The sequence below is a fragment of the Spermophilus citellus genome (assembly GCF_964194105.1).
Source record: "Spermophilus citellus genome assembly, chromosome: 17".
Lineage (NCBI taxonomy): Eukaryota > Metazoa > Chordata > Mammalia > Rodentia > Sciuridae > Spermophilus > Spermophilus citellus.
Genome location: NC_138199.1, coordinates 25,715,338 through 25,743,213, shown reverse-complemented (window position 1 = coordinate 25,743,213; position 27,876 = coordinate 25,715,338). Strand labels below are relative to the sequence as shown.

General features: G+C 51.4%; 1 protein-coding gene across 1 annotated transcript; it reads right to left on the bottom strand.

The window, feature by feature from the left end:
• Window positions 1-966: 966 nt before the first annotated feature.
• On the bottom strand, window positions 967-27,876 carry CAMKK1 (calcium/calmodulin dependent protein kinase kinase 1). The gene is made up of 16 exons (XM_081272912.1): window positions 27,330-27,876; window positions 20,733-21,134; window positions 19,769-19,816; window positions 19,276-19,329; window positions 18,823-18,874; window positions 18,449-18,582; window positions 17,942-17,978; window positions 16,711-16,732; window positions 15,451-15,539; window positions 11,778-11,977; window positions 9,373-9,426; window positions 8,413-8,486; window positions 6,523-6,610; window positions 6,166-6,294; window positions 5,688-5,791; window positions 967-2,940 (listed from the first exon to the last, which is right to left on the bottom strand). The coding sequence occupies exons 2-16, from the start codon at window positions 21,090-21,092 to the stop codon at window positions 2,868-2,870; spliced, it is 1,518 nt and encodes a 505-aa protein (XP_081129038.1). The 5' UTR covers window positions 21,093-21,134; window positions 27,330-27,876; the 3' UTR covers window positions 967-2,867.

Genomic DNA, 27,876 nt, shown 5'->3' with positions numbered 1-27,876 from the left:
CAGCGTCACCAGTTGCTGTGTGTGCGCGGAGGACCGAGCTAGCTGGCAATAAACACCTCTTTGCTGTTTACATCGATCTCTGGTGGTCTTTTGGGGGTCCCAAATTCGAGCATAACACCTGGTCTTTGTTTTTCAGATGGAAAAGCTGATGGCCGTGCTGGGCAGCCTCTGGCTTGTTCTCCTTCTGGGCATTCAGTGCCAGGCCCTGTGGTCTGTCTCCAGCGTCACCCAGCTAGAAGCCCCACAGCTGGGCAAACACCAGTCATGCAGAGCACAGTGTGCCCAGGGCCTCCATGTTTTCCTTTTAAGGGTCTCATTTGCTGAGTACTTACCTTGTGACAAGCACTGTGCCAGGTGTTTAGCACAAGGACTTCATTTACTCTCACAAGAACCAATTATAACAGAAACTGAGGCTCCTCCGTGTATGTGCTGTGTGACTTGCCAAAGGTGACAGAGTAATTTGCTATTTAGCAAAGCTTGGGTTGAGGCTCAAGCCCATCTAACTTTAGCAGTGACTCATCATCATTGCCTGGAGGGCTCTCCTATGGACAGGGTACTGGTAACCAAGGCTAAGGAGGTACTGGGAGGATGTTGGGTCTGTGACCCATGAGAAATTATGGCAGCTCCCACCTGAACCAGACCTTGGCCTCTTTGGCCCTGTGAAACAGTCAGGAAACACCAAGGGGAGCTCACCAGCTCCCAAACACCCAATTCTTCCCAAAGGAGGGGCCACAGCATCTACTTTGGAACCTGAATTGCATCCTGAATGGTCTCCCCTCAGCCTCCCTCACAGCTCTTCCTCCCTTTTACCTCCTGCAACTCTTCCATTCAGGGATTTAGGATGCCTCAGAGCATTCTAGAAAAGCAAGCCAAGCCAGCTGGTCCAGGTGGTGAGAAAGAACACATCCAGATGCAGAAAATGCACAAACAAAGCCCCCACCTTTTTTTTAACTCAAGAAAGGGCTTTTATTATTTTTAACTCACTTCCTGGGAAGTTAATTTTTAAAACACTCTTACGGAGTCTGTTCATCATTTGTGCTACATTTGAAAACAATGATGTCAACCCAAACCCTCAGTAACAGGTGAGCACTCCCTCCACACTCTCCTGGGGCAATGAAGGGCCCCCTTTGAGCTTTTGCACAGGTGGGTCCAACCCATGAAGCTTCCTGAAGCCCTGGCCCTCCAGGTGCCAGCACAGACCCCCCAAAATTTTTTGAAAACCTGTTGATCAGTGATTGACTTTCAACTTGCCTCCATTAACTCTATAAAAGTGTTCTTAAAGATAGTACAGGATTATTTTTTTAAGCCCCAGGTCACACTGACTGCCTTAATGCAGAGGAGCTAGGGAGAAATGTGGGCCCATTGACAACGGGCTGCATTCAGCTCCTAGCCTTAAATAGACATAGAAACTATATTACAGATGCATGTATTGGTGCAAGACGTGTATGTGCTGTGTGCAGCAGATGGGCACGCACATGCATGTGCGTGGAGGCGCAACGTACACCACAGGCACAGAGATGCAGCAGGGTGCAGGCCCTCCTTCTGCCCAGCCTCCCTCTCCTTCTCCAAATGAGCCCTTTTGCAATAGGAAACCCATACAGGTGGCTGAAACTCCTTGCGTGGCCCACGTTTTCAGGGGCAGAATCTGAGTCCTGCATTATTTCCCCTCAGGAGCCTATCTCTCTGAGCATTTGGTCAGTAAACATCAAGCTGGCCAGCCAGTATCAGATCCCAGAGAGAAGATGAAGCCTACTCCAGCACAGCATGTCCACAGCACACCTCAGTGACTGTCCTGGGAGTGAGGCAGTTGGCACAGGGGCTGCCTGCCACGGTGCACACCCCTATGGGGTCCCTCACCTAGCAAGGCCTCTAATTCAGGTGGTTTATCCTTCATGTTAGGAATGTTCTGGATGAGCCAGTGTAGGATCAGATTGAATTCCAGTTATTTCTGCATGTGCTAGTCCACGGCCCTTGGCCAATGACATTCCCTGTGTCTCTTCTGCAGCCTTGGCTCTGGGGAATCATGGTGGGTGGGGGGGATGAGGTGGGCAGACAAGCTGTGCTGCTCCTGGTTCAGGCCTTTGCTCTGAGCTTGACTCAATTCAGTCCATTTTCCAGATGTGCTGAGTACAAAACAATCCAGGAAGGTCAGTCCAGGCTGCTTGACTGCCAAATAATGGTGGGTATGCTGGGACATACCCACGGATGTGGGAAAGCTCATTAGATGCTCCCCAGTGACTTCGCCACTCCCCTGGCCCCCAAGTTAAAATAAAAAATAAAAGGTAACAAAAAAAGAGAATCTTGAATTCTCCAATACCTGCCTTTCCCCAGTGGGGCCTAGGCATACATGAAGCGGTCAGAGCCTCCATACCAGCATTGGGAGTAGACAGAAGCTCTAGCACCCCCACCCGAGGTGGTGGGGGCGCATCCCTCCATGTGATGTGGCAGCTGAGCCAGGCCTGCCCAGCCCCTAGTGAGAGGTCCCTGAGCTGCAGTAAGCCAGGCCTCCACCTGCCATCTTGGTCTTCTGCCCCGTGCCCTGGGCCCTGCCAACCAGCCAGGTAGGGTTTCTGAGGTTCCATGGACCCCTGGCTTCCTCACAGGATGGGTTAGGCCAGGAAGAGCCAGGGCGAGAAGGAAGGCGCCATGGGACCCCTACTCCCCCAAACCCCAGATGATACACATTCCAATCCTGTCCCTGGACGTGCACACGCGGAGGTCATGCAGCACGACGGGGGAGGGGGACCGGGAGAGGGGCCACAGTCCCCAGCCCCCTGCCCGCAGGGGCGGCTGTCGCATAAGGGCGGTGGGCCTCTGGAGGCGCGGGATGAGCGTGCTGCCTGGTGGCCCTGGGCACATGCAGGAACTCAGGATGCAGCCTCATCTTCTTGAACACCAGGGAGCTCCGGGCTTTTGCCCCCTTCACCACACCCTTCTTTCCTGTTTAGGGGACACCAGGGCCAGAGGGACCTCAGGAGTCAGAACATGTACACAGGAACACTCTCACACACACGAGCATTTGTATCCCACAATCTCTCAATCCCCCTCACCCACTTCCCCAAACTCAGGCTCGGCTGGGATCTCCTTGTCCTGGCAGTCACTCTCCTGGTCTCCTTACCCTCAGCACACAACCCTCTGTGGCTCCCATTGTCTTAGATACAGTCTAAACTTCTCAGTCTGGCCTCTGCAGTCTCTTATATCTGACTAGTTGATTTCCCTGCATCCTTGGAATATCACCCAGGTCAAGGGCCTTCCACATTGACCTTCATCAGCCCCCAGCAGACCTGGGTAGAAGGGCTTTCATTTGTGTGTGTGTGTGTGTGTGTGTGTGTGTGTGTGTGTGTGTATATATATGTGTGTGTGTGTATTTTTTTTTATTTTTACCTTCTTTACAGGGCAGAGTACTTATCAGTCTTGGGATTCTGTTACATATTCAGTGAATTCCTATATCTGATTTCCCCCACTCCAGTACCTCTTCTTAAAAAATAACCAGTGAAAGGACCAATCTCATTTAACTCTACTCTAAAGTTTCAACAATTATCCCAAAGTGTAAAAACCATGTACTATCAAGAACAAATGCTAGGACTTGATAACATGAAATCTGCTTTCAAAATTAAACTTAGCACCACATAAAAATAAATAAAATAAAAGTATTGTGTCCAACTACAATTAAAAAATAAATTAAACTTGAGCCAGCCAGGCACAGTGATGCATGCCTGTAATCCCAGCAGCTCAGAAGGCTGAGGCAGGAGGATCACAAGTTCAAAGCCAGCCTTGCAAAATCAAGGCACAAGCAACTCAGTGAGACCCTGTCTCTAAATAAAACACAAAATAGGGCTGAGGATGTGGTTCAGTGGTCGAGTGCCCCTGAGTTCAATCCCAGGTACTAAAAAAAATTGAACTTGGGCCAGGCATGGTGGTACATGCCTGTAATCCCAGCAACTCGAGAGGCTAAAGCAGGAGGATCAAAAGTTCAAGGCTAGCCTCAGAACTCAACAAGACCCTATCTCAAAAATAAAAGAAGGGGGCTGGGGATGTGGCTCAAGCGGTAGCACGCTCGCCTGGCATGCATGCGGCCCGGGTTCGATCCTCAGCACCACATACCAACAAAGATGTTGTGTCCGCTGAAAACTAAAAAATAAATATTAAAAATTCTCTCTCTCTCTCTCTCTCTCTCTCTCTCTCTCTCTCTCTCTCTCTCTCCTCTCTTACTCTCTCTTTTAAAAAAATAAAAAAATAAAAGAAGGATGAGGATATAGTTCAGTGGTAGAACATCCTTGGGTTCTACAAAAAACATTAAACTGGGGTCACAGAATTGTAGAATTTTATGGTTGGAAAGCACTGAGCCCAGTCTTTGCAAATCAGTTTGCAGGGCACAAATGTGTCCTGGGTGCCAGGTGGGCTCTGAACCTGTGGTGGGCTTGTCCCAACACTAGGGGGCACTAGGCCACAAGCACTGAACTGGAGTGACCAAATGCCAGGTGTGCGGGGTGTAGTGCTGAGTCGGCCTGTTGTCCTGGCATAACTACGCCTCTTCTTCCACTCTCAGAAGTGGCTCTGTGTAGAATGTTAAGTTCCATACAATTCCGCCTACACTAAGCTCAGTGCCAGCATCTGGGCCCTGAGACCTAATGAGCACAGAAACCCCTCCCATAAACCAACAGCCTCATTGAAAAGATGAGAAAACCACAGCTTGGATTTCAGGCGTCTCTCAGACTCCACCCCTCATTTTGTGGGCACATCTTTGGAAGGACACAAGTCAAAGTGCTCCTTCTTGAAAGCCAGAGCACCTGGACAACACCCCACACTCACTCCCTGGAGACGGTGCCTTCAGCCCAAAGCAGGTCAGAAGGCACCTGTCAGCCCCGCAGCCCCTATCACAGACCAGAGGAAGTGGTCAACACCCAGAACCGCATTCTAGCCCAGGATCCTTCCTGGTGTTCTCTGCAGATCTGGGCACAAACTCCAGCAGGCCCTAGTGACATCCCAAGCTGACTTTGATTACAGTGGAAAAACTGAGGACAAAGTCACAGAGGTTTGGGAAACTTTTTCTGGCCTCTCCTAGGAGGTGGTGAACCCATAAGTATAGTTCATACTAGGGAGCCCTCAGCAAGTGGTGGTTCCTCTCTCCTGGCCCTGTCAGCTGGCCTGCCCACACTGACCAGCTAGGTGAGCACTCACAAAGCTCCAGCTGCAGGTGGCACAGGCCACTCAGAAAAGCAGCTAACACCCACCCTGAGCCAGGGAAAGTGGGCAGAAGTGGCCATCCCTCTATGGATAGCTCAGTCTCTACAAAGGGAAAATGGACAAAGGATTGTCTGCAAACCTCTAGAATGCCAAGGGCTGAGGGAGCTGCAGATTTGAAGCCAGAGGGCTGAGGTGCACCCAAGTGGCAAAGCATTTGATAACATCAAGCTTCCATCACAGGGAAGGGTCTTCATGCCCCATGGAGGGACCAAGGGAGATATCATTCCTGGCAGTGTAAGCGAGGGATACTGGGCCCAGACTGCAGTAAGACTAGTTTGGAGAACTGAGGTGCATATGGGGCCTATTCTGAAACCTGGCTGTGTCCCTAGGTTCTGTGACACCTGCACAGTCCCACTACAGTGCAAGTGGGGAGATGTGCCTTATTTCCACCCACGCCACCTTAAGGAGCACCCCAAAGGCCTCAGCCCACCAGTACTTACATCAGTAAGTTTCCCGGAGCAGACATGGAGCGCTCTTCTCTGCGTGCTTGGGGCTCAAAGGGGTTCCCAAAGGATCGTTTCCTCAGCATAGACTTAACCAGAATCTGGGGAGCACAGGTCAGTGTGAGGAACATAGCCCCCGGGTGCCCAGACATGCCGGGGCAACTTGAGGAACGTTTGGAACCAAGGAAAGGCCTCCTCCAGTCACAGTGAATGCATCTATCAGCAAGGCCTGCGTATTTCTTTGTCATTCACTCTCCTCACCAAGCCTCCTTATCTCCCTGCCTGAATAAAAGGACCTCTTTCTGCATGGGCCCCTAGCAGAAAAGTGACCTCTGTGGCCCCGTACTGTGGCTGGCTGACCAGGCAGCCCTCTGTTCTCCCCGCAAAGCCAAGCACAGAGTAAGTCTCAGGCAACAGACATGCCCTCTTCAGACTCTCGCGGGACAAGGAAGCCTTCAGCCCCTCACCCTCTTACCACTGTGGTCCAGCTAGGGATGAGCTTCACTGAGTTTTTCACCTCCTCCTCAGTCACCTCCACCATACTGCAGTGCTCCTCCTCTGAGGGAAGGGGTTCCTTCCCGTTCTTGGTCACCCAGGGGTGCAACTGGGGAGGCCAAAAAGGAGGGAAAGATTAGGACCACAGGCAGACAGACACCGGATCAGCAAACGATTCTAGGCATCCCACAGTAATGTCCTACAAGGGGTCCACAGCCCACAAATCCTGAAACTCAAGCCCAATATACCTATATCCTGGTGTGGGTCTCTCCAGAAGGGAAAATCGAGACCTGTTTTCTATAACCCAACCCAGCCCAAAGACCTCTTGTTCCCCCACCTTGATGTCTGGAACCCCAATTCTTGTTTCGGGATTCTTATCTAGCATCTTCAGAATTAGGTCCTTGAGCTCCTCGCTGACCTCTGGCCTAAAGCAGTGGAAGGAAGGAGATGAGGGTGAGAGACTGTTGATGAGGACCACTTCCTGCTCTCCTCTGTCTCCCTGCCCTGGGATCAAAAACACACCCAACCCACAGATGGGAAGAGCAGGAGGGCCCCCCAAGGTACCAGGCCAGAAGGGAGAGTTTCAGAACAAGTATGTGGATCTCCTGTCCTGAACAGAAAGTGAAGCAGTCTTCCTCTGGAGCAGAGACCACAAACAGAGCTCCCGGGGGACTACATACACCCTCTGGCTGGCAAAGACAATGAGGATAGTACGAAAAGAGCTACTTTAGGGGCACCAGGGTCTTCACTCCCACTCGCCATCTTATCCTTCCTCTACCTGCTGGGTGGCCAGGGAAGATCCTCTCTCATTTGACAGAGGGGGGAAACTGAGGCCCAGGGAGGTCAGGAGGTGGGTATGTCACCACTGAGAAGTGAGGACATGGATGGGAGACTGGGGGAGGAGTATGGCATTCTCAGCCTCAAGACAGCCTGGACCTTCTCGGCCTGAATTCCAGGCTTCTTTGCTAGCGATGTTCTTGGTGCGCCCATCCTTCCAATACTGGGGAGGAAGAACCCACTCTTGGGATTAGGATGGGTTCCTTCTGCTGTCTTAGATGCTTAATCTCTTTAAAAATTCCTAGTCTACAGAATATTCCTGGTAGGGGATATAGCGGGGAGAGGTGAAGAGCCAGGAAATTAATAGAATAAAGAGGAAACACTGAATCCAGTTGGCTAGTGCTTAGGGGGAAAGAGTGATACGGCAGCCAATGAGCACCTAGAAACTAGAAGCCCTTGAACGCCAAGGCCAGGTCATGGCCTCTGTCCTGCAGGCTTTGGGAAGACTTGGGCAAACTTTAAGCAGGAGATATGGTCAGATCTGTTGTGTTTTTATCAGAGTAGACCTGGCCTGATCGTATAGGCTGGACTGGAGAGAGGACAGAGAGCAGAGAGCTGGACAAGTCTGGAGAGAGGGGCAGAGGTCTGAACTAGGCAGAGGGTGCAGATACAATGGGGACCCAAAGATAGGTAAGAGGTGGACACAACAGGGGTTGGGGACCATACAAGAAATGGGTGCCAGAGAGTTGGAAGTTATGGATATTTCCTATTTCAGTTTCTGTACCAGCCAGTCAATTGAGCGGATGATAGAAGGACCTGAAAATTGAGGCACCAAGAACTCAGGCCACTGCCACAGCAGATAAGCCTTAACCAGAAGCCCCAGGGATGAGCAGGGAGGCCTCTCAGACAGTTCTCCTGGGATCAAAGACCTCCTGTGGCTCAGTGGTTGAGTGCCCCTGGGGTCTTTGATCCCAGGAGAACTGTCTGAGAGGAGTAGAGAGGAAAGAAGAGCTTCAAGCCCCACCCCTACTAGTAACTCTCCTCAGGTGCCTCCACTTTTCCATCTGGGAACTGGGAAGCATCTTGAACACCCCCACTGCCCATCCCATGTGGGATTCCCCCATGGGTCCACAGACCCATGTGTGAGGTTGGTACCGCTGACCTATAGTGAAGAAGTGGTGTGAATGTATGACTGGGGGTCATCCATGCCCAACTCTGGGCCTGGATGGTCCCTCTACACAATACCATCTGACCCTGATGTCTCAGACACTGTCAGTTCCATGGTCCCACCCCTCCATCTGCTCAGGGCCCCTCCCAGGGAATAGCACCCCCACCTCCAGATCTGCAGGCTGGGTTGGGGCCCTCAAACGGCAAAAAGCTCTGCTAAAGCTCAGACACCCCTTCTCAGGAGTGAGTGGGACCCCCATGGTCCCCTGGGTAGACAACTCACTCCTCGGGAAACACCACGGCCTCATTCTTGATCTTCCTGTGCAGGGCCAGGATGTAATCGTCGATGAACGGGCACTGTGTGGGGGAGAGGCAGACACAGGATGCAGGCACAGGGCCTTGAGCCATGCCAGGGACCAGCCCCTAGCCCTTGGCAGGGCCAGGGACAGCTCAGCATCCCCAACACATGGGAAAGATGCCATCTAACTTGCTTAGGGCCTGGCACACAGCAAAGACTCAACAAATGAGACTGAACAACCAAGTCACTGTGGGAGCTATAAGGCTGGGTGTACCTGCTGGGACACTACTGCCGCAGCAATATCTCCACTCCCAGGACCTGGTGTTTGGAAATGTGTTCACTGAGATTCCCTTCTGCCCCTCAGTGCTCCCCTGAGTAGAAGCACTTGTGGGCAGGGATCTAAGTCACGTGAGTGGTGGGTGTCCTCAAAGCCCAGTATGATCCAGAACAGAAGTGAAGGGCAATTTACTGAATGAATAAACGATTGAGTGAATGCATGGATGAATAGTAATTGGCGTCAAGGGACAGAGGGACAGGGAACACTCTGGCTAGAAAGGTGGCAACAGCACTACTGACACCTCCCTCAGACATCTGCTGTCCAGGATCCTTCACGTTGATCCCTCTCAAGAGGAAGAGAGGAAAATAGAAAAAAACTCTTCTCCTTCAGCCTTCTCTGAGCCAGGTGGGCTCTTTCAAAATCAAAACTTAAGGGGCTGGGGTGGTGGCTCAGGGGTAGACTGCTCGCCTAGCATGCATGAGGCACTGGGTTTGATCCTCAGCACCACATAAAAACAAACTAAAGTATCCACCTAAAACTAAAAGATACATAAATAAATAAATATTTTTTAAAAAATCAAAACTTAAGGACACAAAAGAAGGACAGTATCTGTTCCTAAGTTTGGCTCCCTAGACCCAGTCCACAGTGCCAACCTCCCCAGCACTCACCTTCCCATACACAAAGCAGTACAGTGTGACCCCAGTGGCCCACACGTCCAAGGCCTAGAAAGAAACATGCTCACATCAGTGCCCCAATAGGTACCACTGCCCACCGCACACCCAACTCCACTGGGCTATAGAAAGGGCCTGTGGGGACTCTCCTCCCGCCACCATATAATCACTGAACAGACACTGCAAATGCTTATTCCATGCTGGGCCCTGTACTGAGCACAGGGGACCCAGGGGAGACCAGAACAGAGCTGCTGCCACTCAGATGTTCCAAGTTTCTTTGGGACAGGCCCAAACCAGATGTATTTCTAATTCAGCAGGTGCACAGCTTCTTTCATCCATAGGATCAGATCACATTTGCAGCCCCTATGACATAGATGCATCCAGAAATAACAGACTGTGTTGAATTTATACTCATTAAACCAGCTCTGGCGCCGGGCACAGTGGCACACACCAGTAATCCCAGTGGCTCAGGAGGGTCACAAGTTCAAAGTCAGCCTCAGCAATGGTGAAGCACTAAGCAACTCAGTGAGACGGCGTTTTTAAGTAAAATACTAAAAAGGGCTGCAGATGTGGCTCAGTGGTTGAGTGCCCCCGGGTTCAATCTCTAGTACCAAAAAAAAAAAAAAAAAAAAACACCACCTACCTTTGGCTTCAAGGGGTCATTCTATATCCTGCTAATCCAGTGGAAAAGCCATCATCCACCTCCCTTCCTGACACCAGATGCACCCCCTGCCACAGCAAAGCCCTGTCCACCCTGTGCACTGCTACCACTCCTCCCAAGCATTCACTGGGCTTCCCCTGCCCTGGATCCTCCTGTGTGCTCTCTCTTCATTTCCCTCTTCAGACTCCACCTTCCCTCTTATAGGAGTGGCTCTCAAATCTCTACCTCCATATCCCTGCCACAGATGACTCACTGGAATCCATTCAGGGAACATGAGACAAATGCAAACCAAAACATTTTACAATTTTACAAAACAACAGATTTGTTCTCTTCAAAAATGCCAAGGTCAGAAAGCTGAAGATGTAGCTCAGTGACAGAGCAGTTGCCTAGCATGTGCAAAGCTCTGGGTTCAATCCCCAGCCTCATATACACACATACAAAAGTCAAGGTCAGGAATGACAAGGAAAAGCCAGGGAGCCAGCAAAGACTTCCAGACCAGAGGATGTGAAACAGACAAGACAAGTGAGTGAGGCCAATGACCCTGGATTGTATCTGGGACCAGAAACAGTTCCAAAGGTCAACATGGAGAAAGCTGACAAAACATAAACTATAATAATTGAAATTTATATTACAAATTATATAAGTTTTATCAGTGGTAAATTTTCTGATTTTGATAATTGCATTGAGGATCTTTAATGTTCTTGCTCTTAGGAAATATCCACTAAAAATATCCCCCACCAGTGTCCAAACTTTCTATAAATTTAAAATTATATCAGAATAAAAGGCTTTAGCTCGGTTGTTTTTCTTTTCTTTTTTTGGTTTGGTTTTTTGTTTTGTTTTGATTTTGTACTGGTGCTCAACCACTGAGTCACATCCCCAGCCCTTTTTTATTTTGAGACAGGGTCTCACTAAGTTGCTCAGGGCCTCACTAAATTGCTGAGGCTAGCTTTGAACTCAAGATCCTTCTGCCTCAGCCTCCCAAGCTGCTGGGATTACAGGCATGAACTACCATGCCCAGCTGTTTTGGGTTCTTTTGATCAGACCTAGGATATCACACATGCTACCACTGAGCTATATCTTGTTCCTCCCCAAGGAAAAAGAAAAAAAAAAAAAGGAATGCTACATTCCTGACCTCTGAGGCCCAAGAAGCCTCCACCCATGTCCAAACTTTCTCAGCCCTCCCCTCTTTGGCAGCTGCAATAGGTCAGTGCCCAGGGGTTCACAATGGCTGCAGCAACCCCTCAGAAAGCTTTCTTACCACCTCTCTCAGGTGGCCCAAATGACAAGGTATTCTAAAACCTGCCCCTACCCCCATGCCTCTCAGACCTCTGGTACATTCTCTGGGCTCCACCTCTTGCTCAAATCCCCCTGTTCTTTGAGGGCCAGTTCAGTCCCTGCAATGCCAAGATTTGACATGGCCTCCACCTTCCCCCTGTTTTTGAGTTCTTCTGACCTTTTCAACATGCAGAAGTTGGGAAGCAGAGCTGTTTTGACTCTGCCTGTTCCACAGCCCATTCCAGAACCCAGCACAGAGCAAGTGGCAGTAAATATCTGCAAAGAAGGTATGGAACCATTCTACTGGAAAATGAGAGGAAGTCAAGGTTGGGGGACATGTCAGGATCTAAGGAAGAGACAAGGATGTCACTCTGTAGATGCAAGAACCCTGGCACCCTCAAGCTCTGCTGCAAGCTGTTCTGCTCCTCTACCTGAATCGCCACCTGGCCCAGACCCTGGGAATCACCTTCCCACTGAAACTCTGGCCAGAATCAGAAATGGCTTCAGGGGCCATGAATGCTGGGGTCCCCGCCGTGCTGGACAGTTGAGCGTCATTCCCCTCAAACTGGTTGCTGACACCAAAGTCGGCAATCTTCACATGCCCGTCATCTCCCAGGAGCAGGTTGGATGGCTTGATATCCCTGTGGACGATCTTCTGGTAGTGCACTGCAAAGAGAAGCAGCTGAGTGCTTGTCTGGGAGATCCCTGCCCAGGAAGTCTCACCAGCCCTGCCCAGCCAGGGAGGCCAACTGGCATATCCCAGTGTGGAACCCCACACTCTTGTCATGTGAGGACCATCCACTTTACTATGCAGGTGAAGATGCTCAGGCTCAGCCCAGGATATTAGCAGCAGAGCCAGGACAGGACTCTTAGGAATCTTTGGACTCCAAGTCCAGTGCTCTTTCCATGACCAATAAGGCATCTATTGCTGGGGAGAGGAGGTCAGAGGAAACTGGGTATGGGAACTTCTCCATAGGCTGTCTGTACCCCTCCCACTGAGTACTGTCTACAAACCCAAAGCCCATGCAAACCCTTCCCCACTTCCATCCCCAACCCCGCCCTGTCAAAGATGTCCCTACTCCTAGGATTAAGGGTTGGATTTGGGGGACTGTAATGTCCTATAGATATATGGTTTCAGCTCATGGGATCTGGAATGATGAAGTTTCACAGAGGAAAGGCACCCCAGGCCTTGGGATTATCAGGATGAATATGGCTCAGATGAGGGTGAAGCCAGGATGAAGCCAGATGAAGGATGAAGCCAGAATCAGAAATGGCCTAGGAGGCGGGCAGCCTGCCCTGCCTCCTGTCCATCACTGCTAGGAAGGGATGGGTGGCTCAATTTGAGATGACCAGAGGGAAAGAAGAGGTTCTGACCCCACCCCACCACATCAACTTGTGGCCTCCCTCCTCAGTAAGACCTTCAATTGGACCAAGAGTGCCCAGGATGTTGGATAAGGGGGAAGATAAGGAAGGAAGAAAGAGGAAGGGACAGGAAGAGGAGAAGGTTGGGGGCAGAGAGAGGGAGTGCCGTACTCCAATAACCACCAAATCAATAACCTACTGTGTGCTGGCACCAAATCAATAACCTACTGTGTGCTGGCACCAAACCAATAACCTACTGTGTGCTGGCACACAAAACTCCGGCCCGCATCCATGAGAGCACAGAAGCTCAGGGATCTGGATATTTGACCATGGAAAGTAGTCTCAAAGTCTTATCTCAAACACTAGCCTTGCCCTCAATTCCAAGCTCTTTATCCAACAGACATGACAGCTCATTATGTATGTCAATATACTGCACTAATTCAGAACTTGATTTCTCACTGCAAACCACACTACCACCAACACCAAACAAAACATAAAACCCCAATCCCTTTCCTGTGTTTCCCATTCCATTAAAGCCATATTACTGTTGCCAAAAATCTTGGGACCATCTTTAACTCCCTTCTCTCAGACCTCACATCAGCTATCCCTGTGAGCTCAAGTTCAAAATGTATTCCCCATGTGACAGCATCTCATTACCTATATTGCTATACTTGTCCCATTTACTGAGGATCAAGCCTAAGCCTCTCTGACCCCAGAGTGCTCTCAGGGCAGCCTCGACTCTCTTTTCTTTCTTTCTTTCTTTCTTTCTTTCTTTCTTTCTTTCTTTCTTTCTTTCTTTCTTTTTTTTTTTTTTTTTTTTTTTTTTGTATTAGGGATTTAACCATTGAGCCAGATTCCCAATCCTTTTTTTGTATTTTATTTGGAGACAGGGTCTCACTGAGTTGCTTATTGCCTCACTAAATTGCTGAGGCTGGCTTTGAACTCTCAATACTCCTGCCTCAGCCTCCTAAGCTGCTGGGATTACAGGCATGTGCCACTGTCCCTGGCTGGACTCTATTTTCTTGAGGTCAGAATCACATGGCAAGTCTTCAGCCCTCCCAGTGCCTCCGTTCATCTACCTGCCAGCCCTAGCACTAACCACCCTACTTCACTCCGGATCAGAGGGTCCTGACCAGGCTTTCACCAAGAAATCGATGAGATCAGTTTGCTTTTAGGAGAACAGGGATGGCAGACAACAGCCCCTCAGTTGGTGAGAAAGGCTGAAAACTGGAAAGGGGGCGGAGCCAAGGCCAGGCAGAGTTGTGTCCTCCACTGACCATACTAGCTGTAAAATGTCCCCTTCTTGTCTTATGCCTGTAGGTCCTTGCTAGGACTATGTGCAAAGACTGCCCCTCGGGCTGGGGATGTGGCTCAAGCGGTAGCGCGCTCGCCCGGGTTCGATCCTCAGCACCACATACTAACAAAGATGTTGTGTCCGCCGAGAACTAAAAAATAAATATTAAAAATTCTCTCTCTCTCTCCTCTCTCACTCTCTCTTTAAAAAAAAAAGACTGCCCCTCTGTGTGCCTCAGTTTCCCCACAAATACACAGACTGAGGGCAGTGGGGGTTCAAGCAGGGTAAAGGCAGTCCTGTTCCTGTCACTGCAAGTCACACCTCAGCTAGGTTCATACCCTGTTCCCCCAGGGAGAATATGCTCCAAACAAACCAAGCTAAGATTTTAAGAGATAGGCAGCACCCTTGGCCCCCAACTCGGGCAAGAACCCTAGGCCTGGGGGCCCTCCCCTCATTAGACCAGTCAGCCACCCCTTAACAGCCATACCCTACCCCCTTCACATCCCTCCCCACTGCTACTGACCTAATCTAAGTCTCACCATCTGTCACTTGAGCTGTAGAAACAGCCTCCTCCCTACCCAGCTGGCCGTGTCTCATCCTCAAATCCAGCCACCACACAGCTGCCAGACAGAGCTTTCACAAATCTCATCACACCCCTCCCCTGCTAAGAGCCCTGGGGGCCTCAGCATGCTGTCTGAATGAAGTCAGGAAAGTCCTCCTCCAGGCACTCCCAGCCCTCTTGGTGTGGCCTGGACATTGCTTCCAGAATTACTGTTCACTAACCAACCTCCTCTGTCCACTGGATGTTTCAACCAGATTGAACTTGCCCCATCCTTCAACAGCACAGACCCACTCCCTCCTGCCTCTGGCGTTGCCAGGCATCACCTATATTGTCTGCCTGCTTAGGTCCCTGCCCTTCCGGGGCTGTGAGGTCCTTGGAATCAGATCTGGGTCTTTGTCCTCTCTGTGCCCTCAGCTGGCACTTAATAGGTAGTCATAAATGAAAGAAGTGAGTGAGTGAAATGTATGAGCAAATGAGTAAATGAATTCCAGGCAAACAGCCTAAATTAACATCTTCCCTCCTGAGTTCTCACCACCTCAGGGCCCCTCACAAGTTGAATCTACCCTGCCACCACCCACCAGCCCCATACTAGGACACACTCTTCCCCAAGCTGCTGGACATGGATCCCTTCCACCTTGTATCTATTGAGGCCCCGTGGAGAGGCTAAGCAGAGGAAAGATAGAGACAGAAGACCCCACAGCGCACACATAAGGGGTGAAGACCAGCCGCAGCTAAAGACCTGCACATGCTCAGTGAAAAACGGCCCCGGCCCCGCCCATAGAACGATGCCCCGCCTCCACTAAAGCTGATTGGCAGATCAGTGCTGATGGACAGGAATGGCTCAGGTCCCGCTTAGCCTACCCCCTGTACCCTTCTGCATCCCCTAGCCCCAGTTCCAGCGACAGGCAGCCCCTCGCTCACAGTACTCGAGGCCCAGGATGATGTCCCGCAGATAGAGGCGAGCTTGCTCCTCCGGAAAGGGTTTGTCGCAGGGCACTTCCATGACCGGCCTGTGGGGAAGGAGAAGGGAGGGGTGTTCAGCCGGTATCAGGATGAGTAAAAACTGCGGCAGGGGAAGGGAAACATGGGTCGGCCATTCAGGCCCCTAACGACCTCCAGGGGGCCCTCTGGGAGCACAGGTCCCTAGGAACCAAGATATGACCTTCTCCTCCAGCATATGAAAATTCAAAAACACACAGACACAAATATCCCTTTTCAATTGCAATTTCAAATCAGTTTTATCTTAATTTCCATTGGCTTGTATTTCTTCTTAGAAGCACTTACTTATCTACAATCAAAGAACTGTAAAGATGCCATTTAAAGCAGTGTCTTTCTGGATCCTGATCCAATAGAGTGATGAAATCAATTTAGCCGTGACAGTTTTTTTTCCCCCTAACAAAGTAGAATGTACCCCATGTAATGAAGATATTTACTGTTCTGTAAAACTTTGGTTTCAATTACAGATATGGATAATAATATAAACATATATTTTTTGTTTGAATCGATATACAAATGTTTGAAAGCCCCTGAATATTAAAGGAACACCACTCCATGACCCCCTCCCCAAATTGGAACCCAGACAGAGACACAAGCCACAGCTACGTTCAAGGTCTTGGCAGTGAAGGGTCCCTGTCCACTCAGCCCCATGCCCACCACTCCATGTCAGCTATTCTACAAATACCCTAGAAGTCAAACAGGGCAGACATGTGTTAGAACCCTATGCTCCACCAGTGACTTGCTGTGTGACCCTGGGCAAGCCATTTACCCTCTGACCCTCAGCTTTCCCTCTCATCGATGGAAGGGAATAGAGTCCCACCGGCTCAGTTCCCAAGCTTGTCATAAAGCTAAAAGAACCCTTTGTGATCTGAATGCAGGTTGCAGTGAGTCCTACCAGTAAACTTTTGCCTGAAAATCACTCCTTTCTTCTCCCTCTCTTCCATCCAAATCTTTTTTCCATTTTTTGAGGCCTGGTTCAAAACCCAGTTACTATTCCAGCCTCAGTGACCCCCACCAGCCTTCTGAGAATGGTCCTTCTGATCTCTTATTTACTTCTCTGAACAGAGCTCCTGAAGACAGGGCCTAGGTCTCTGATTTCTCTTCTAGTGGCTAACCCTTGGTCTGAGGGATGCAAGGAGGGAAAGGGATTAGAATTGACCTGCCTGCTCAGGATGGAGAACTCACCCCTTTCTCAGGAGGTCAAACACTGAAAAAAAAGAAAAGAAGGTGAGATGTACCGCGCTGGCAAAGCAGGCAATGCCAAAGTCCCTCCCTGTTCAGAGGGTAGGAGGTGGGGCAGGCATGCAGGTGTACTCAAGGGACATGGTCTCAGGATGTCAGAGGAAGAAAATGGATGAGAGTAGAGTCTGCTGTGGAACTGCCTTATCTGATCCTTAATGCCAGGTGAGGACCACAGAATGAACCCTTTTATGTATTTATTTATTTTTATGTGGTGCTGAGGATTGAACCCAGTGCCTTGCACGTGCTAGGCGAGCGCTCTACCCCTGAGCCACAACCCCAGCCCCAAATGAACCCCTTTTAGAAGGAGAAACTGAGGCTCAGAAATGTGGCAGAAATATTCCTAATGGTCCAAGCAGACAGGCAGGATGTAGATGGCAGACTCAAGCCTTGACCTCTAATTCCTGAACTGGTCCTCTGCCTCATTTTTTTTAAAAAATATATTTATTTTTTTAGTTGTAGATGGACAAAATATCTTCATTTTTATTTATTTATTTTTATGTGATGCTGAGGATCGAACCCAGGGCCTCATGTGTGCAAGGCACAACCACTCTACCACTGAACCACAACCCCAGCCCATGCCCCATTTTTTTGAGAACTCCTCTAAGACCAGTCCTAAAGCAGGCATGAGGAACTTAAATAATAACATTGGTATTAATACATTAACATTAATAATAATAATATTAAGGATATTAGTATGTTCTGCATATAGTAGCTCATCGCCTTTTGACGTCAACTCTATGAAGTAAATGCCACCACTATCTCATCTTTGAAAAATTACTATTATTTTTTTGTGGGAGTGGTGCTGGGGATTGAACACAAGTCTCACACATGCTAGGCAAGTGGTCTACCACTAAGCTAAACACCTGCTCCTATTATCCCATTTTATGGGTGAGAAAACTAAGGCACAGAGCTACTAGACAGGGCCTGGGAACTCACATAACCAGTTCTTGCCTTAACCTGAGTACAGAACCCAAATCTGATCCACTGTCTTGCCCAGCAGTGGGGAACAGGGAGTGGGGGCTTAGAGATATTTTGGGGGAACCCAGGGCTTACAAATGTGTGTTTTCCTTCTACCTTCAGAAGGTCAGTATATTCACATGAGTCATGTGCATCCCCAGGGAGCCCTGGAACTAGTCCAAGGTGAATTGTTGTGGCAGTGAGCTGGGTCACTCACCCAAGTAGAGATTGTCCTCAGCTGGGTCATCCAGGACCTGGTTAGAGGGAGCAGACATGGGGATAGGGCTTGAGGAGGCATGGGGTGGAAAGCTCAGTCCTCTTTGACCTTGCCAGCCCCAGGACCCCTAGTATGCTCTGAAGTCACTTCAGACATACAGCAGGAACTATACAGGTGCCAGATAAGAGGGGTCTCACCCATCACTGACCACCACCATCCTGGCCCACCACATGGCAACCAGCCCTTCTTCCTTGAGATGATGAGGGGCTCACTTTTTGCCTCTGGGGCAATCCCTCACCCTCAACAAGAACATCCCTGACTAGCCAGAGCTGGGCCCTGACTCCTCCCTGGAGTCCCCACCCCAAGTCTGGCCTGCCCTTGGAGACTTTAGTCATACCTGCTCCCTTAGTGGGACCTGGGTCTGTGCTAAGCACCTCTCCCCACCCACCAGAAGCTACTCACAGGAGATAGAGCATGCTGGTCTCCCCATTGGCTACCACCTCCTACCTCGATCAGCTTGACTACATTCACATGGTCCAGCTTTTTCAGGATAGCAATCTCCTGGTACACCCGCTCCAGGGGCAGAAGCTGCTTAGCTGGTCCTCCCTGGGCAGCCTGGGACCCTCGTGGGGGAGGGCGACCTATGACCAGAAAAGGGAATCAAATCCTGCTTCTAGGAGCTGGGCCTCTCCCTGGCTCTGCAACCAGCCTCAAGCAAGACTTTCACAAGACTATGATCTTGTCCCAACCCACCAAGCATATTCCATCCCCAGGCCTTCAACCACACTGTCCCCACTCCTAACTGAAACTAGCTGGGGGACCATGGTCTCCTCTGCCCCCAGGCTAGCAGCTCCCAAGGACCAGACTAGATAGATACATACGTGGAAAGCCATATTGTTTCAGTAACTTCTTTTTAGAAAGAACTTTCATTGCCTGAGGAGAGAGGGACAGAAATGTGTCACTCAGCAACTAGGAGCTAGAAGAGGCTGGTTACATGTGGACCGAGGGGGAGAAGGGCATACTGGGCATCTGCCACTGGCACTGAGCATGTGGCTCAGGTATATGTCAGACTGGGTAAAAAGGTGGCTATATCTGAGTCTAGGCCTTCCCCCCCTGTTCCCTCAACAAGCCTTTCTGGAAGTCTCCCCTCAGAGGAAACCAGCCTCTGTTTGCACACCCCGAGGGTCAGGGAGTTAATTCCAATTGCACACCCCTAGGGATAAGGAGCTCACTCCCTTACCAGGCAGCCTGATCCTCTATCTCCCCAGCTTCTGCCCTACTCTCCAGGTTTTTAGGCTAGCTTGCCAACACCTCCCTCCTATCCCCAGACTCACATAGTGTCTGTCTTCACTTTCATTGTAGGCCAGCCTCACCACGCCATAGGCACCCTGCAGACAGGAACTAGTCAGCTCCACTTGGATAGAGCAACCTCCCCCAGGACCAGCACAGGAAATGGCCAGCCTGATAGCTCTGGTCCCTCCCCTGTATCCCAGCTCCATCCCCAGCACCAGCTGGCTCTTGAGCACACATTTCTGAAAGACAGGGAAGGTACTTCTGTGCTGTGGGAGCTGCTCCACCGGGCTCAGCACAGTTCCATGCCTCCCTCAATCTCTCTTAGTCATCCATGATGCACCCTGGGGGAGCCAGGAATCAGAAGTCATCTCCCACCTCCCCTTGGGAATTTCCCACAGATGATAAAAAACTTTCTTCACATTCAAGCTAGAGCATTCAGGCTCTGTTTCCCATTCTCACCCACAGAGGAAAAAGAAGAGTGACAAGATGAGGACCCTGAAGTATCTGCTGCTCTTCTCCTACCCTCAGACCTACCTTGCCAATCTCACTCTGCAGCTTGTACTGGTTCAGTTGCACACAGTCCTGGGGGGGAAAGATGCAAGCATCAGGTACAGCTTGATCCAGACACAAGACCACTCCTACTTTAGGAGTCTGTTCAGGACCAGCCCTGCCTCAAGGTCCTAATTCCCAAATGCTCAGGTCTCACCAACATTTCCAGTTCCAATGGGGGAAGCTTGGTGGTTTCATAGCCACCCTAAGTGAGAAGCCTCAGATAATGTTTAAAAACATGGATGGTGAAGCCCTGGCTATGCTCTGCTCCCTACGGAGTGAGGGGATAATGCATTAATTCCTTCTCCACTCTGGGTCTGGGAGATCCCAAACTGTGGGAAAAAAAAAAAAAAAAAAAACCAGGAGCAACTACTTCCAGAAGCAGCTAAATGAAAAGGTCTAAATTGCAGAGACAAGAAATATGGAAGAAGCGCTTGGGGACAGAAGACAGCCTTGGTTCAGGCACAAAAAGCTCAGCCTCTGCTATCTGCAGTCAGCTCAGTACCCAAGTTCACTTTCAGATAAAAGTGGCAAGGACAGGGCCAGCAGGAGCCCAGAGGCTGGAAGCATGCTGGCAGCTTCTGAGTCAGAGCAGACTCTAAGAGGCAGGATTAGGGACGGAGGGAGGCAGTGAGCTGGGGATGACTTAGGGGGTGTAGGTACACATCATCTATTTTTAAATCTCTAAGAGGACTTCTTAGGGGACAAGGGAGGGACCTATTTCCTAGGGGTGGGATGGTAACATTCATAGGCGGCCTTTAGCTCAGATGGAGATTTCCTGGGTGAGAAGAGGCCATACTGTTAGGAAATGAGCTCTTCGACTCTAAGGGTATGCCAACTAAGACCATTTAACTATGTGGTACAAGATAGGGTGGAAAGGGGCCTTCATGGAGGCCTACGGGGTAGAGGGTAGGGGCTCGTGAACAGCCCCTAGCTCTGCCCCACCAACCTCTGTGTCTGAGATGGCCACATGGTGGGACTCGATGGTGGGCCTCCGCCAGGCTCGAGGGGAGATGTGGCTGGCAGGCCCTGTGGCATAAGGCCCAGGATGGGCCTCCAGGCTGCTTCCTGCTGGCCGCTCCTGGAGGGAGAACTTCCTAGCTGAGAGGCTGGGCCGCACTTGAGGGGGTCTTGAAGCACTGCCAGGGATCACAGAGGCAGCTCTGGCCCGAAGCGGAGGGTCCACACCATTCCTGGCAGGCTCTGGGCCTCCATCTGTCTCTTCCAAGTGGGTCACGTCGATGGCTGCTACTCGTTCTACCAGCTCTGCTCGTGGGTCCTGGCAACACATGGCTGGGCCGCCCTCCATTGCCTCAGTCCAGGGGATCCTCTGTGTCGCCTTGTTGGGAACCTGAGAGAGGGTAGAGAAGGCTTCACTTCTGGATATCAAGCCAGCCATGGGCAAGGAGGCCAGACCGAGACTCTCTCCCACTGTAGCCACAGCCCTGCAAGGTCCCACCTCTATTCCTTTGCCCTGGCTGCTCTCTTTGCCTGGGATGCCAGCGCCCAGTCTCAGGTCTGTTCCTACTAGCTGAATCCCAGGACCTCATCTGGCTGGGCTTCATGCCACCCCCTAGACCTCAGTGTCCGCACCTGCAAATAGACAGTTATTTCTATTCACAGGGAAGCATAGTGAACCTGGTATTCTGGAGTCAGGATAGACAGACACGGGTAGAACAGTGGCCCAGCAGCACTGAGAAAGAGTCCAAAGCAGCTGGGCCCCACCCAGCATGCAGTCCAGTGACTCATCAGTCCCACCCCTTGATGGCAGAGCATTCCTGCTCCTGGAAGCTGGGTTGGGCTCTAGTGATGCAGAGGCTTCCCTGGTGCTGCAGGCCCAGCTACCTCCTCCAAGAGGCCCCCTTGATGTTCCAGCCTCCATTAGTCCCTCTCCCTGCTTCCTGGAAAACTTCCCTAGAACTCCTGCCTCTCACTTCTGCTCCCATCTCCAGGACCATACAGTGAGACTGGTTATTCCCTTCCCTGCTCCAGCAGAGCCTCCAGTCCAGGACAAGGTCTGTCAGGGGAGGAGGCTGCCACTTGGGTAACTGTCAAGTGAGACTTTATTGCACTAAAAGGTCATTCCATAGTTCTCCTGATTTTTCCTTCCAGCTGGTTCATGTGGCAAAAATGTGTGCCACATCTGTTCAAGCCAAGAGGTTCCCTGGGCCCAGTCTCATACCCACCCTGGACCTACTGCACCCACCCTGGACCTACTGCAGAATCCCTGGATCCTCAAGCTAGGTGAAGCAGAAGCCCCAGCTCAAGCCCCAGTCAACCTCCAGCCTCAGCCCTATCCCTTACTTCCTGCCATGATCTAAGCTACATACCCTACCCCCAGGTTGAACCCCGACTCTCACACTCAGACTTCATCTTTGCCCCAAGATGCATACGGACCCCACCTCAGCCCAGTGCCTCTCTCCTTCCTGTGCTGGACTCAATATCTTCTCAGGAAAAGGAAGTGAGCAGAATCCTGACCCTCTGTATTTCCTGTTTGTTGGTAACTTCCTCTGTCCCCCACAGTGACTTTGAGAACTTAAGTCTTTGGGTCTTATGAGTGTCATGCTTCTTTTTCACTCTTCACATTCCCATCTCCTTGCTTTGATAAAGGGGTCAAGGAGGTGGGGCTGACCGGGGTGTACTGGACATGGAGGAGTCTGGACTGGGTTCCAATTCTGCCTGTCATCCTATTATAGGGCCATAGATACAAGTTCCTTGCAAATTTTAAGCCTCAGTCTCCCCATCTGTACTGATACCATACCTTCCTCAGCAAGGCTTGGAGGGAGACTGTGGGTAAGGGCACAGTCCAGCTCTTCTGCCTGACATTAGCGTGTTGAATGAGTAGAAGCCTGGAGGTGGTAGAGCCGATGTCGGCATGCAGAAGGGAAGAGGGAAGGAGATCCAGACTGGCAATAGGAAAAGATGTGGAGGCTGGACCTCGAGAAATGATGGAGGGTGTGAGGCCTCCCTGGAGGAGGTAAGAGAGGCAGGAGTGATGGGACTGGAGCTCCAGAGGCTTTGGAAACCAGATTGCTTACAGGAAGGAGGAGACTAAGGATGAGAGGAGATTCCATGCCTGGCCAGGCTCCATCCTGCAGGTGACCCCTACCCAGCCCCCAGCCTCTCCCACCAAAATGCAGGCTCTACAAGTTAAAGGCTTTGTTGAATGGGTGGTTGCCATAGTGATCATTACAGCCCAGGCCCCATTACACTGAGGGGAAAGCCTCAGCAAGGGAACTCCAGTAGGCACCAGGCCACAGGAGGCGGATGGAATGTGGCTAGGAGCTCTGCTTCCCTGCCCCTGAGATGAGACAGGCTGCTCTGGTCCACAAAATTTGCATATGATTTCCCTAAGGTTGCTATCCTGCCAGAAGCCACCCTCCTTTAGCTCCCTTTCCCCTTTTTCTCAGATGGGGAAAGTGAAGCACAGCAAGTTCCCGCTCCCCAAGTGGTTATGAGGTTAAAGGAGCTGACATCCACTAGGGACTCAGAACAAGCTTGCCTAGAAGGAAACTCTGTAGAAGTGAGCGGTTTTGATTGCCTGGGACAAGCTGGGTCCCAGATGGATGCGCTGGCGGCAACAGGAGGTGGCTGTAAGGGCTGACGTCAGGCCCTCCATCCATCCCTCCCTCCAGCCTGGATCAAATTCAGGTGACTAAGCACGTCGGGAGGCAGCCAGGGAGACCCGAGGTTCCTGCCGCGTGTCCAGGCAACAGGGCTTGTCGTCCAAAGCTGTGTGTGTGAGCGAGTGTGTCTGAGCATGAGAACGTACTCAAGCAGGACTGTGACACTCGCACACTGTGTCTGAGTGTCCACCCTAAGAAGTGCATATGCATGGAGACCAAAAGCTCTCTCAGTGTGGTCTGTGCGTATACAAGTGTGTTCATATGTACCAGTGTGCCTTTAGGTCTACATGTACACAGGCCCCAGGACTGGGGTAGGGTCAGCACCCGCTGTGGCCATGAGATGCCCAACTTAGAAGGTAAGTCTGGACTTGCCACTCGGTTCTGTCCCACTAGCCTGGAGCAGCCCACTTGGCTTGTCCATGTCTCCCAGGCAAAGCCCCATCCTCCCTGGGGGGTCACCCAGGGGGTCTCTCAAGGGCCTTCTCAAGTTGGGGCCTTAGTAGACACTTTTGTAGAAACTGACTCAGCAGCTAACTAACTCAGTCATGTGAGCAAACAGAAAACTGGACAGGTTTTGACCAAGGCCCAGCAAGGACTTCTATGGTCAAGGGGGACCTCCCAGCCATTGGCCAAGTGCTATGGCCAAGAATTCCTGTGTTGCCTGGGACAAGACATTGGGCTTCCTGGAGACTCAGTTTCCTCATATGTGAATCAGTCAGATGGCCACCATCCTGCCTACTACCAGGGCCATGGAAGGAAGTCAGTGAGGTTTATAAATAGGAGCGGTCTGGGACTGAGCAATGTGGGGCTGATGTGTCTGCATCTAGAAGCCATTGAAAGAGAGCCTCATGTGTAAAGTACAACCCACATCAGCCTCCTGACCTAGGAATGGCCTGGCTTACACACACTCTTAGGCTTCTCCTCCCAGGCTGTGTCCCAGACCTCTAATCATCTGCCACTCCCAAGCATACAAGCTCCTGGTGTCAGATTCCTGCTTGACCTGGCCACCTCCTCAGAATGTGCCCCATTCAACTGGGTCCCTCACCAGAGGCACAGAGAACAGAGTAGACAGATCCTGCTGTCATCCAGGTGGGTTCAAGTAGCCTGGCCAATCAAGCTTCATTCTGAGTTTTGGAAGGACACTCTGAACCCCTGTGCCAGGCTGAGGTATGGGACTAGCTTCTGCCCAGGCAAAGGATGAGCAGCTCTGCCCAGCATAGGGCTGGCCAGAAGGGAAAGTTGCAAGTGGGTAGTAACCACCCTGGCTAGACACGAAATGTACCTGTGAACTGCCTCATTGGAGCCCTGTTTATGTTCCTGACAAGTGTCTGATGGCCTTGGCAATGGTGCCCTCCGCAGTTCCCACTCCCGCCTGGGATGACTCAGTCCCCTCAAGGGAGGCCCAGAAGTCTGGTGCCAAGTCATGCTTGAGGATGCCTGCTGTGAGGATGTGCCCTCCCACCACCCCTGGGGAGCTCCCAATTACCAATATGGGCTCTGTGTCTCATCACAACTAACCTAGGATATCCCCTTGGCTCGCCCCAGGAGACTGACAGTCTCCAGGCCTCACTTCTCCCTCTGCCCTTCCTCATGCTCCACTCCTGGTCTGTGCCTCTAGCCTCTCTTTCCATATTGCTGCCTCCTCCCCCTCCTCATTCTTGTGCAGCTCAGCTCCAACAGGGCCCTGAATCAACTCAGCATCTTCCCCCAAACCTGCTCTTCCTCCTATCTCCATTGAAGAGGTGGGAACCACATCCTTCCAGTTGTTACTGGACCCAGGCCAGAAGTCCAAGAACCACAGGGATCTGCTCCCCATTCCCATCCTTGTTCCACTACCTCACACCTACTCTCCACTCCGGCTGCACCACACAACTTGAAGCTTCCCAAACTGCAGATTGTTCTGCTGCCAGCCCTTTGTACAAGCTGTGCCTTCTGCCAGGAACACACCTCCCTCTCCTTTGCAGCCTGGAGGACAGCTCAGACATTGCCTCCTCTGAGAGCACTTTTTGATCTCCCTACTGCCGGCTGGGTGAGATCACCAAGTTAAACCCCTTAAAAAGTCCAGATTAAAAAAAAAAAAAAAGTCTAGTTTCTGACCTCCTTTCTAACTGTCCTTTCACTGTTTCTGCCACATGGGTCTCCCTGCCTCCAGGCTCACATCCCCATTCTATCCCATTTCCATCCTTCACACCAGTTGCTAAAGGAAGGATTTCTAACATGCAAATACAGCCATAGTTCTTTCAGACCTGGCCTTCCAGGAACTTGGAATCTGGGGCACAGAGGAACAGGAGACTTAACTTTAGACTAGGGCTTCAGGCTGGGGCACAGCTGGGAATACAGGTTCCTGGATTGCAAATCCAGTCATTCATTCACGCAATAACTGTTCATTGAACATGTGCTATATGCCAGGCATGATGCTAGGCACAGGGAGATAAAGCAGTGAACCAAAAAGACAAAAGTCCCTGCTTGCACATAGTTTAATTTCTAGGAGGGACAGGATATAATAAATAAGAAACTGGGTAACTAATATGCGCTATGTCAAGTGGCATGTGCTGTTAAGAAAGCTACAGCAGTAAGGGCGATCAAGCCTAAGGGACTGGGGTACACTACTGATTCAGTGCAGTTGGGGAAGACCTTGCCAATGCAGGACTTGAGTAGACACCTGGAGGAAGTAATGGAGCAAGCAATGTGGTCACCCAAGAAGAGCACTTTATGCAGAGGGACCAATGAGTGCTAACTCCATGAGATGGGACAATGCTTGCTTTTTTGAGGAATAGCAAGGAGGCTGATGTGGCTGGAGTGAATAGGTACCTGATGTCATGAGGAGCTAGATCTGGAGAGAAGGCACAGTCCACTGTGTTAGCCTAGCAATGGATTCCTGAGGAGATGATGCTGAAACTCTTTTTTGATCAATGAGGATTTTTTTTTTTTTTTGGTACCAGGGATTGAACCCAGAAGCACTAATCCACTGAGCCACATTCCCAGCCCCTCCCGCCTTTTGGAGATTGGGTCTTCCTAAATTGCTTAGGGCCTCACTAAGTTGCTGAGGCTGGCTTTGAACTTGGAATCCTACTGCCTCAGCCTCCTCAGCCACTGAGAGTACAGGTATGCACCACCTGGCCAGCCAATGAGTTGGATTTTAGCAGGGGATGAGAATGGGAATTCATGCAGCACATAACAGAAAACCCTCCCCTGGCTGGGACTCTGGGCTTGCTAGGGGTGTGGGGAGGAGCTTTGTGGACAGCCACCACCAGGCATCCAAAGCCAAGGAAGGGTTTTGAGGACAGGAATGACTCAGTTGGATGAGGTTTAAAATGACTCTGGCTGCTGTGGGGACTAAGGGTGAGAGTCTGAGCAGGCAGAAGGTTCCCAAAATGTGGGGGCCAAGGACACAGTGCTCAGTCTGTATGTGCTGAATGAAGGAGCCCAGGGCTATGGGGTACACAGGTGCCTCTTCCCAGGAGAACCTCAAGGACATAAGATGTATACTTCTCCCACACTTCTGAGTCCACCTGACAGATGCACAGCCCTGGGGAAACCCATCGTGGCACAGTCCTAGGATCTGTGGCCTGTGACATAACCCTCTCTGCACACTCCTGCAACACCCACAAGACGTGCACGCCCATGTCCGCGTGACTGGTCCTCATACGCCACTCCATCCTGAAATGCATCCCCCTCACACACAGGCACACTCCTGTGTCCACGTGACACACGCATACCCGCCTCCAAACACCACACACGGCTTCCCGCGCACGTGTGCTCCCTCGGAGTCACCACTCCTGTGCCCACCCGGCCCCAGAAACCACAACGCCAACCTCCGCCACCCGCCTCCCCGCCCCCGATCAGGGGAAGACTGCGCAGCTAAAGCCGCATCCGTCCCATTCATCACCCCCGCCCCCAGCTGTGCAAGGAAGACTCACGGGAGGGCCGTGGGATGAGCGCTCCGCGGAGATCCACACGTGGGTGCACGCGTCTGGGCCCACTCGGCATAGACACAGCCTCCACTAAGAACCGGGGCAGGGTAGACAGTGCGCGGGCTACGGACGCAGTCCTGAAGACAAGAGCTGGGGGAGGGACGAGGATGGCAGGGCGCCCACCTAGATGCGGTCCTGGCTGCGGGTTTAGACAGAAGCAGGCTCCACGACACACCCCGTAGACCCAGCTCCACAGCTAGAGGGCAAGGATCCCTGAATGGGCAAGGTCCCAGCTGTCCTCACAGTCACAGCCTTGCAGACACCCCTCTCCCCAGCAGGCTGGGAGCAGACGATCGTTCAGGTGTTCGAATTCCGGTTCCCTGCTCCAGGTACCCTTCTCACCGCCCCCTACCTCCGCCTCGGGGCACCAGTCTCTGAGGCCCGGCGGGCGGCCAGGCTCGCTCCCGCGGCGCGCGTCCCGCCCCGCCCGCCTAGCCGGGGCCGGGATCGCGGAGCTCAGACCGCCGGCGCCGCGGCTCCAGGCAGCGCTCGG